The sequence below is a fragment of the Hippopotamus amphibius genome, chromosome 8 (genome assembly GCF_030028045.1).
Source record: "Hippopotamus amphibius kiboko isolate mHipAmp2 chromosome 8, mHipAmp2.hap2, whole genome shotgun sequence".
In the NCBI taxonomy this organism is placed as follows: Eukaryota; Metazoa; Chordata; class Mammalia; order Artiodactyla; family Hippopotamidae; genus Hippopotamus; species Hippopotamus amphibius.
Window position 1 is genome coordinate 85,603,325 of NC_080193.1, and position 12,201 is coordinate 85,615,525.

The following is a 12,201-nucleotide window of genomic DNA, read 5'->3' on the forward strand; positions in this document are numbered from 1 at the left end:
AAAAGTTATAAACACACTGAAATTAAAACATAAAATATTAAGAATCAAAAATAACACAAGGGCCAAAGGCCATGATATGAGGCAGTCAGCAGGGTGGCTTATATGCATATCACCCACCTCACCCTTCCCAGAGGCAAGCTCAGGCAGCCACAGGCAGCCACTGCAAGGCCTCTCCAAGGTTATGTTGGTCATCATGGTCCAACAGTCAGCTTGAAACAGCAACCTAAACCAAGACCAAGTGCTGGGTTGTTCTGTCCAAAGGAAGTCCAAGTGTCTTCTGCAACAGAATTTCTGTGCAAGTCAGCCCCGGATCCTGGACAGTGGTGCTGTGCTGGGGATGTGATGTGGCAGCAGCGGTATCTGGAGATTAATCCTGAAAGCTGCGCTTGATCTGTATGTCATCAAGAATCTGCTGTAGCTCCTCATCTTCAAACCGCCCCTCCAGGCTTGGGATCAGAGCCTTGGATTCCTCAGCAGTCTCTGGACAAAGGTTGGCCAAACAGGCCAACTCAAACTTATGAAGCTTCTTCTGGAGCAGCAAGCTACGGACACTGGCAATGGTCTCTCTGTTTTTGAAACGACGGAAACGGGCTGTGTAGTTTAAAGTTTTCATGAAGACCTCAGAAAGTTCCTGTTCATCCTCTGAACTCTCATTCTGTTGCTTTCGATGCTGCAGAAGCATATGAACTTCTGAATTTAGAAGTGTCTCAGCTGTTTCAAACTCTTTGGGGAAGATGAGTTGTGAGGCATCCTCCTCTACGTCGCCAGCCCACAGGTCGCTGCCACCTGCAGCCACCTTCTTGCCGCGCCCGCACCCCACACCACCGGAAGTGGAAGCACGGAGCCTGTATATTTCTTTTTTGATGCATTAGTTGAACTCAGCAGGTAACAGTTTCTTCAAGATTAGTTGCAATGTGGAATTTGAAATCACATCCATGAGCTTTTTGTACTCTGATATATCAAAACTTATTGGTCTATCAAACACTTTCAATGGATCTCTTACCCACGCATGATTTTTTAACATCATACATTGTGATTCTGTATGACTCATGATATCATGCATGCTTTTGTAACATCATATATTGATAACCCAGAAAAAAATGGCTCAATGAGTTAAGTACATCTTCTAATTGTTGACATGTTTCATTATGCAATATTAAAAAATCACATTTGTTGACCCCACCATTGAGCTCCTTAGAAAAGTCTTCAAGTTTTAGGAAGCTGAGAAGCTCCCAAAGGCCAATACAATTTTTCCCAGCATTCTAATTTTCTCTTAAAAATCTCAAAAGTTATCATCAGCATCAAATCTTGTCAGTTACTTTCCTTAGTGGGGTAGGTTCATTTTAAATAACGTGTCTACCATACCCAAGTTGATCTGTTCCTCATTCTTTCAAGTAAAAAACAGTATTCTATGAGAAATGTAGCTAGCTTAACTTGTAACTTACATAATCGTATGAGTGTTTTTCCTTAAGGTAACCATTGCACTTTGGATGCTCAGCAGAAGGGCTTTATGAACATTCCCTATTTTATTATAGAGACTGTTTAAAAAGCACATGGATTTATGGTCAATATTTTAAAAATTAATAATTTTTGAGTCCCTACCATCAGGAAGCATACACAATCCTCCTAGATAGCTTCCTCCGCAAGAGGACAGACAGCAGTATCAAGCAGTATCAGCAATATTTCATCTTGTGGAACTGAAAACCACAGCCACAGAAAGATAGAGAAAATGAAAAAGCAGAGGACTTTGTACCAGATGAAGGGACAGGATAAAACCCTTGAAAAACAACTAAATGAAAAGGAGATAGGCACCCTTCCAGAAAAAGAATTCAGAATAATGATGGTGAAGATGATCCAGGACTTTGAAAAAAGACTGGCTGCAAAGATCAAAAAGTTTACCAAAGACCTAGAAGAATTAAAGAGCAAACAAACAGAAATATGCAACACAATAACTGAAATGAAAAATACACTAGAAGGAACCAATAGCAGATTAACTGAGGCAGAAGGGCGAATAAGTGACCTGGAAGACAGAATGGTGATAATCACTGATGGGGAAAAGAATAAAGAAAAAAAGAATGAAAAGAACTGAAGACAGCTTAAGAGACCTCTGAGACAATGTTAAATGCACCAACATTCACATTATAGGGGTCCCAGAAGGAGAAGAGAGAGAGAAGGGACCCAAGAAAATATTGGAAGAGATTCTAGTTGAGTGAAGTAAGTCAGAAAGAGAAAGACAAATATTGTATGCTAACTCACATATACGGAATCTAAAAATGGTACTGATGAACTCAGTGACAAGAACAAGGATGCAGATGCAGAGAATGGACTGGAGAACTCGAGGTTTGGGAGGAGGTGGGGGGTGAAGGGGAAGCTGAGGTGAAGCGAGAGAGTAGCACAGACATATATATACTACCAACTGTAAAATAGATAGCCAGTGGGAAGTTGTTGTATAACAAAGGGAGTTCAACTCGAGGATGGAAGATGCCTTAGAGGACTGGGACAGGGAGGGTAGGGGGGACTCAAGGGAGGGTGGGGGGGGAGTCGAGGGAGGGAGGGAATACAGGGATATGTGTATAAAAACAGATGATTGAACTTGGTGTACCCCCCAATAATAATAAATAAATAATAAATAAATAAATAAATAATAAATAATAAAAATAAATAAATAAATAAATAAAATTTAAAAATAAGAAAAAGAAAACTTCCCTAACATGGGAAAGGAAATAGCTACCCAAGTCCAGGAAGCACAGAGAGTCCCAGGCAGGATAAACCCAAGGAGAAACACGCCAAGACATATAGTAGTCAAAGTGACAGAAATTAAAGACAGAGAAAAGTTATTAAAAGCAACAAGGGAAAAATGACAAATAACATGCAAGGGAACTCCCATAAGAGTAATAGCTGATTTCTCAGCAGAAACTCTGCAGGCCACAGTGAGTGGCATGATATATTTCAAGTGATGGAAGGGAAGAACCTACAACCAAGAATACTCTACCCAGCAAGGATCTCATTCAGATTCGAGGGAGAAATCAAAAACTTTACAGATAAGCAACAGCTAAGAGAATTCAGCACCACCAAACCAGCCCTCCAACAAATGCTAAAGGAACTTCTCTAAGCAGGAAACATAAGAGAAGAAAAGGACCTACAAAAACAAAAACAAAACAATTAAGAAAATGGTACTAGGAACATACATATCGATAATTACCTTGAATGCAAATGGACTAAATGCACCAACCAAAAGACACAGACTGGCTGAATGGATACAAAAACAAGACCCATATATATGCTGTCTCCAAGAGATCCACTTCAGACCTAGGGACACATACAGACGGAAAGTGAGGGGATGGAAAAAGATATTCCATGCAAATGAAAATCAAAAGAAAGCTGGAGTAGCAATAGTCATATCAGATAAAATAGACTTTAAAATGAAAAATGTTACAAGAGACAAGAAAGGACATTACATAAAGATCAAGGGATCCATCCAAGAAGAGGAGATAACAATTATCAATACATATGCATCCAATATAGGAGCACCTCAATCCATAAGGCAAATGCTAACAACTATGAAAGAGGAAATGCAAGGCAGAAATAGAGACACAGATGTAGAGAACAAACATATGGACACCAAGTGGGGAAAGCGGGAAGGCTTGGGTGGGAATGACTTGGGAGATTGGGATACCAAATTGTACACTCTAAATATATGCTGTTTATTGTCTGTTAACTGTATCTCAATAAAAGTTCTTAAAAAAAAGATTAATAATTTTCACTGCTTCACCAAGGTCATTGTGAAGTGAAACTGGCACATTTTTACTGCAAGTCTATAGTGGGGAAGAATTCAGTGTCTGGTTCCACTGCCTTCATTTATGCTGAGTTGCCAGCCACTTAACCCATCAGTTGCTTTTGTATCATCATTGCAAATATCAGCAAGGTGAAAATGGCAAATAACATGTATTATTATAAAAATAATTTTGGGACTTGCCTGGTGGCACAGTGGTTAAGAATCTGCCTGCCAATGCAGGGGACACAGTTCCAAGCACTGGGCTGGGAAGATCCCACATGCCACGGAGCAACTAAGCCCATGTGCCACAACTACTGAACCTGCGCTCTAGAGCCCGCAAGCCACAGATTGAAGCCCTCATGCCTAGAGCCCATGCTCCACAAGAGAAGCCACCACAATGAGAAGCCCGCACACCACACTTTCTCTTGGCACAACTAGAGAAAGCCCATGCACAGCAATGAGGACCCAACACAGCCAATAAATTAATTAATTAATTAAAAAAATTCTAACAGCATTTAAAAAAAATATAATAATAATAATAATTTTGACCTAGATGGATTTCTGTGACACACTAATGGTGTAAATAACGTGGTATTGGTTTTAAGGAGAATTTGGTGGCATCACCAGGTATGCAGCAGAGACCACTCCCACTCCTGGTCCCCGGTTGAGCTCTGAGTTCTCAAGGAAGGCTTTGTACAGTGCAAATGTCATCACTCTCAACCTTCCCAGTTCTCCTTCTCTTTTCCCACTAATGCAATTGATCAGCTTATCCACACAAATAGACTGGTTCAGACCAAGGGCTCTGAAGTCCGACCGTCTTGCCTCTCTGCCTTATATTAACTACAACTTTGGGCAAATTAACTTCTCTGTTCTTGCTTCAGTGTTCTTGCATTTGGAAAATGGTGATAATGAATAGGTTGTTTTGAGGACTAAAAGAGTTAATAATATACAGTACTTGGAACTCTCCTGAACCTTGTAAGATATCAGTAAGTGTTAGTTGTTGTTATTACTATTATTTAATAATTTACTCCTCCTAGGGAAATTTGCATGTTAGCCAGGAATATCTTGTGCAATAAGATTGAATATCCAAGTGATAGAATTTCAGGCATAGTCAGCAAGTAGGTTATTTGTTTTTAACTTTTAGGATCTAGTTTGAGGGGAAGACAGAAATCTCAGAGCTCCTGAAACCATCCAGGGTATCCTAGTTATTCATATGAAATGACTATATTAATAAGCTCATCCTTAATGTTCAGTCAGTACTATCCTCCCAGAGAATTTCGCTAGGAGGTGGTTATGTCTTGGTTCAGTGTTCATGCTTTGCCAACGTCCTCAGGCAGCAATTTGCATATGGTTGAAACCTGATAAATGCATGTAAACTATATATCCTGAAAAGAAAAATACCCATTTTCAAGTGAACTGCTCCTTGGAAAAAGAAATGATTCTTTAAAAGCAATATTTCCTGAGTTTCCTTGATTAAATCAAATAATTTTTTCTTAAAAAGAAAACTTGAAATAACGTGTATCTTCTGTAGCTCCCAGCAGTACACAACGGGAGAATGCTATCACTCTCTAGCCCCTTTGGAGACTGAAAAAGCAGCTGTTTGTTGCATAAGAAAAATAAATGCTTAAAAATGATTTTCCCACAAAAGGAAATATAGGTTATTGCATGTATTCATATCAGTCTCTGCTCCAGCAGAGAATGGCTTACATAATTGTATTTTGGGAACTCTCTTGTAGAGACAGATTTATAGTTTGGGGCTTATAAAAAACCTATTTCTATTTTAAAATATAGACTCTCAGCAAGTGTCACCCTGAAGAATCGGGCCTACTAGACTATTTTGTTACATTTTAGGAGATAAAAAAGCACGCAGCAGTTACACTATTAAGCCACAGCAATGGAGCTGCCACTCTCAACCTCATTACTCAAGACTCTCTTTAGTTCAATTATACACCTCTACAGCTAAGGAAGATAGATGGAGGTCATTTGGGAGCTGTAAACCACAATGCCTTGAATGCAGAACTATGTTTTTAAACTGATTTACACCTTGTTCTCCAGTGTTCTACAGCGGGGGCTTGGATTGAAATGCAGGGGCCATGATTGAAAAGGCTTTTTCTTGGTTTTAGCATCATGGTCCACACTGGCTGGCAATTATTACCTCCATTAAATGGCAAGGGACAATGAATGTCGCCTTCATTACTTCAATGGTAGCAGCAAAACCAAGCCAAACCAAAAGGGAAATAGGGGTTCTTGGTCAGAATATCCTGTAGGGAAGAAGGAATGACATTTACGTCTCCTGTAAGGTTTAACTTGATTGTATGTTTTGGTCCAGCGAGAAAGGAATTGGGTAATTGAAAGGAGCAATTTGCTTTTCCACCATTCACAAAAATACTGTCATGCTGCTCTGGTTTAACTCACATACACCTCCCAGTGTGAAAGATGTACAGTGTACTAAAGGAAGTTAATTAAACAAGGCAAATCCACATGAAGCTTCTCCCAGAGAAATGAAAGATGTTGTGAATTTAAGGTAAGTGTATTTTACTTCCTGTAGCAGCTACTCTCCTTTAATGTTCCACGTTCAACTTCTGTAACTTCTCCCCTAGCTGTTTCTTTAGTGTCACTTCAGAACGTGGTCACCACAGGAAAGTAAAAAGCACATTAAAGAAGTAATTAACAACAGCAAACAAACAAACAAAAAACATGTCTATGAGAAAGTGCTGCTTTTCTTTCCCTTTCCCTTTCCCTGTCTATAGTTGAATAGAAGGATGTGTCAGTAGGGTTTCCGCTGCCCCAAAGTTTATCCTAACAGGTCACCAGGAACTAAACCATCTAGATCCTTCAGTTATATGTGATTCCATTGGACATATATCCACAATGCCAAAGAGTTTCATAAAAGTTCACTCCTGAATTACAGGCTGTAAAGAATTTTATTTCCACTGATATGTTTTTATTTGGAAAAAAATAGATCTTTTCAAGAACCTACTTGAGGCCAGCACAAAATCAATCCTGTCTCCTTCTCAGAAGAAAATAATAATTGAATTCAAGTCATATACTAGGTCTGCTGTGATGTAGTTTCTCTATGTAAGTTAATCTTAAGTTAGATCTTTTTTTTATGGGATGGTATTTAAGAAGTTCCTTAAACTCTTAACAGCCTTAAAAAACAGTGGACTTATGAGACATTTCATTAACATTTAAAGTTATCTCAGACATACTGCCGAGCTGTAGAAAGTATTTTTAAGGGCTAAACATTTTATGGCCACCTTAATGGTGCCTTATAAAAGAGCTGAAATATTCTAGGGTTCTGCTCAGACTTTGGATTCAATATACCTTATGGAATGCTGTAAATAGAGACTCAAATGGGAATTTTTTTCCCATTCTGAATGTGTAGTAGGGTTTTACCTTTGAAATTGCATGTATTGCTGTTAACTAAGAACCTATCTGTTATAATTTTGAACACCCACTGTGTGTTCCACATTATCAGAGCCTTCTTTCTGGCTCTCATTCTGTATGATGCTTCTGCTCACAGACCACACTTCAGCTGGACTGGTCTTTCTGTTCCTCAGACACGGCCAGCTTGCCCACAAGTGCCATCTGCTTGGAACTTTCTTCCCCAGAACACACATAGAGCTCGCTCCTGTTCACCTTTGGGCTGAGCTCAAAAGCCCCTCCTGTAGTCTTGCTGTGACCACCTTTGTCCCCAGTCACTCCCCACCACATGTTTATTTTCATGTTCCTTGGTGGGCTTATCATCATCTGAAGTAGTCTGGCTTGTGTTTATGATCTGTTTCTTACAACTTTAACATAAACACCTTGAGTGTAAGAACACTGTCTTCTTGATTACAGTCAATGTCCAGACTCTGCCATGGCAGGCATGCAGCAAGTATTAGTTGAAATGGATGAATAATAGGTTTTGGAAACTTTGGCAAACTAGAAATTATTAAGAAGGTGAATACTATTGAATAGTTTAGAAGAGTGAGAAATCTTTAAACATTGTCTTTGAAACCATCCATGAGTAATTGTTATACAGGAAAACAAGTTTCAGAATAATTCATGTAGGAGAGTATATTCCATTTTAGTAAAAAAGAAGAAAAGAAAAGAAAGCAGTGTATGTGATGTAGTTACACGTGAATTAGTGTATAAATATAACAAGATTTAGAAAAAAACTGTAAACAATAGTAATTATTTCTGGGAGAGGGAATTGCATGGACTTTTACTTCTAAATTAAACTCATCTACAATATTTCACTTTTACAATGAGTATTCATGTATAGCTATTGATAATCTGCTGTGTCCCTGGGACTATGCTTGATGTTAATTAGTACAGTATTGAACAAATCAAAGGTCCTGCCTTCACAGAGCTTCCATTCTATTGAGGAAAATAGATCCAATGAAGGAAAATAGAGCCAAGTTGGTACACAGAGAGAAATGAAGAGAAGGCTGGTATTTTGCAAAAAGGTGGTCAGAGAAGACCTCTGATGAGATGACATTTGAGCAAAGACTTAAATGGGATCCACCAGTCAGGGAAGTCTTGGTTATGCTGGAGAAACCAACAACCACAAAACTTCAGCTGTTTAACATACAGATGGAAAGTGAGGGGGTGGAAAAAGATATTCCATGCAAATGAAAATCAAAAGAAAGCTGGAGTAGCGATATTCATATCAGATAAAATAGACTTTAAAATGAAAAATGTTACAAGAGACAAGAAAGGACATTACATAAAGATCAAGGGATCCATCCAAGAAGAGGAGATAACAATTATCAATATATATGCATCCAATATAGGAGCACCTCAATCCATAAGGCAAATGCTAACAACTATGAAAGAGGAAATGCAAGGCAGAAATAGAGACACAGATGTAGAGAACAAACACATGGACACCAGGTGGGGAAGCGGGGAGGGTTGGGGGGGGATGACTTGGGATATTGGGATTCCAAATTGTATACTCTAAATATATGCTGTTTAGTGTCTATTAACTGTATCTCAATAAAAGTACTTAAAAAAAAAAAAACCTTCAGCAGTTTAAAACAACAAAGGAGAATTTGTTTCTCATCTGCCTTGGTGTCCAACTTGGGTTGTTTAGGGCTCTGTAGCCATCATGCAGTCATCCTGGCTGACGGGGGCTCTGCCATCTTATAGCAATGCCACCTGGAACAGGTGGCCTTCCTGATCATGACAGCAAGAGGGCAGAAGGCTGGAGAGTCAAATAGCACAACTAAATGCAACTAAAGCCTTAACTTAGAAGTAACACGTCTCTTCTGTTCATGTCTTTGGTCTATCATCAAAGTAATCCTTTGTGTACCTGTAAGTAAAAGAGAACCAGAGACTAAGAGTAAGCCATGTCAATATCTGGAGGAAGAGTCTCCAAGTAAAGAGGAAAGAAATTGCAAAGGCCCTGAGGTGTATATGTGTTTATTGTGTTCTATGAAGGTAGGCAGTGTGGCTAGAGTTGAGTAAGTTAAGAGGAGAAGGGAAGATGAGTTTAAAGAATTGGTCAAAGGTCAGATCAGGCAGGGTCTTATAGCCTACCATTATTATTCTAAGTATGATGGAAAACCCCTGGGAGAGATTTGAGCCTGGGCGTGATGTTTTCCAATTAATGGATCACTCCTGTTATCACAAAAAGACAGCAACATAGAGGTAACTATAATAAACAAAAAAAAAAAAATGAGAAAGACTATCAAACTTAATAGATGTGGAAGGGGAAAGCAGAATTGCTAATCAGTTGGATAAATAGATAGAGACCCAAATGATTTAAAGTTGCAGGCAGTTCCAATGTTTTGATTGCACATGAATAAATCCCTCAGCAATTTTTTTAACACCAGCTGAAGCCCTAAAATGTCAAAAGACACAAAAAGAATATGAGCTCCTTTAATATGGGTAAACAAATTAATTAAGTATGCACAGATGGCTGGTGCGCAGAGCAGGTGACAGGGCAGCTTTCAACTGAAGGTGCCCAGAAGCTGCTGTTACTACCACTTAGGGAAAGAAACCCATAGGTCCTTTGAGAAGCTCTTTGTCATTTTAATAGGGGTTTAATATAGTCTCTGGTCCCTTCTCAGTGTTTCTGGAGACTATGGGTATATGTGTGCCTTGTTGCTAAACTCAAGTAACCGAAAACAACTCTGGTATATTTGGTAAATTTCTGAGTGCTTATGGTGAATCAACACTCAGTTTCCCAGGTTCACATTGCTAAACATTCTGTTTCATTAGTAGACCTTCAGGCTTGAATTTAGTACTGCAACAATTAAAAGGAATTGTAAAGGGCAGATTGTGCTGTAGGAATATAAATTACCACGAATGGAAGAAAGCAGACATCCTCTGGGTCTTGTGGGAAATGTGTGGTATATTTAAAAGAAAAGCAAGAAGTTCAGTGTTCCCAACAAAGGGCCCAGAGGCAAGAAAAAATTCAATCTGTTTGTGGAACAGGACACCTGGCTTTTCTTTTACTAGTACTATTATCCATTCATGTCAACAAATTGGAAACTTCCTGCCCTCCTTCGTAACCCGACAGAAATGCATCGCTGAATCCTGTAAATATCTCCTATATATCCCTCACATTAGTCTATTCATTTTTATTTCCACTCTCCCTCTTGCTCCCATCCTAGTCCAAAGCCCCATCGTCTCTTGCCCGAACTATTACTTTGTGTCCTAACAGATCTCTGACCTCCACTCTTATCTGATTTCATCCAATCCCCATGCAACAGGAAGGTGCAAGTTCTTCTCATCCAAATCAAATCAGGTCTGCATCTTTTCTTAAACTTTCTAGTGCCTTTCTATTGTTTTCAGATAAAAACCAAACTTTTGGTTCATAAAAAAAGTGATTTACAAGCAGTTGTTTAGTCTAGATCCTAATGATGTTTTAAGGCATACAACACTCTGCCTCTCCCCCTCCACTAGTGAATTCCAGCCCCACTGTTCTCCTTTCACTTTAAGAAGATCCACTAGAGCTCTTCTCTAGGCCTAGAATAGGCTCCTTGCCCTCCAACTCTGCCCCACCTCTTCTCTTTTTATCTGGATAAACTTCTTTTCAAGGATTGCATGCTCTCTCTCTCAATTTCTCTCTCAGTTACTTATTTTTTTACTTCTTTTTAGAGAGAATGGTGGTCTATAAGGTATCAATTCTTCAATAGTTTTGAGATTTTCTTTCTAGTATAATGCGTGTTCAATTTTTAGATATGTTCCAGTGTGTTTTTAAAAAAATATGTATTCTCTAATTGTTAGGTGCAATATTCATAAATATTTATTGACAGGCTCACAAATTATGTTATTAAATAATATCAATATTTAATTTAGCTTCACCTATTACTAAAATAATTATGTTAAAATCTCCCATTGTGGATCTGTCAATTTCTTCTTGTGATTCTCTCAGTTTTTGCTTTACTTTTTTGAGCCTGTATTATTGGATGCATACCAGTTGGGAATTTTCTTATAATATTTTTTAGCATGGTGTATGGCTTTTCTGCATCTCTCATAATGCTTTTAAAGCCATGAATGCTTTTTCTTTAAAGCCATTTTTATTTTAAATTGTTCATTTGAAGGTAATCTATCTTCTTTATTATTACTTCTAAGGTTGACTTTTACCATTAGCATTTTGGAGTTTTGTTATAAATCAAGGTATGGGTTATTATTCATTTGTCTTTCGAGGGAATTATTTTGTTTTCTTAACCTGAGAATTAATTTCTTTGGTTAATTTGGAAATCTTTCATTCTTATCTTTGAAAATTACCTATTAATTCTCTCTACTCTCTTTTTTCATAAACTCTGCTAATGGATCCTAGACTTTCTTATTCTGTCCTACATGTACCTTAACTTTTTTATAATTTTTATTTCTTCATCTCTCTGAACTTCGTTCTGTGTAATTATGTCCATTTTCCAGTTTATCAGTCTTTTCACTCTTTGTATCTAATATTATGTTCAATCTATTTACTGAATTTTTCATTCCAGACTTGGGATTTTTATTTCTAGAAGTATCATTTGGTTCTTTTTCTACTGATCTTTTGTTTATAGCACCTCATCTGTTTTTAGACTCATGTTTTTTTTTTCCTGTCTTCAACCATTTTAAACATCCTTATTTGATACTCTCTTCTGATTTTTGTTCTATTATCCAAAGTTCATGAGATTATAATAGTCCTGCTATTTATTGAGTAGACTGTCTAAATACTTTTATCATAGCATAGCCTTCCCCTGGGAATATCCTTTGTGACGTTTTTGGGGGGATTATATCTTAAGAAGAGTTTCATATTACTTCTCCTAGAACCCGCCTTGGCTATCACTGTCCAAGTATTAATTTTTATGTTAAATTCTTCATTTAAGGCTTATCAGAGTATGAGGGTATATAATATCTAGGCAAACATAAAGTTTCTGGTAGTCTACCTAAGTCAATGGGTAACTTTTCTCTTGTCTATCCTTTTATAAAGTGTAGAGTTCTTT

At 38.0% G+C, this 12,201-nt stretch overlaps 1 protein-coding gene across 1 annotated transcript; it reads right to left on the reverse strand.

The window, feature by feature from the left end:
• Window positions 1–353: 353 nt before the first annotated feature.
• Window positions 354–797, reverse strand: LOC130859090 (DNA-directed RNA polymerase II subunit RPB4-like). Its single transcript, XM_057746392.1, has one exon. The coding sequence runs from the start codon at window positions 680–682 to the stop codon at window positions 368–370; it is 315 nt and encodes a 104-aa protein (XP_057602375.1). The 5' UTR covers window positions 683–797; the 3' UTR covers window positions 354–367.
• Window positions 798–12,201: the final 11,404 nt, after the last annotated feature.

Coding starts and splice junctions, on each gene's coding strand:
- LOC130859090 (XM_057746392.1), bottom strand. CDS start 682: ATGCTTCTGCAGCATCGAAAGCAACAGAATGAGAGTTCAGAGGATGAA.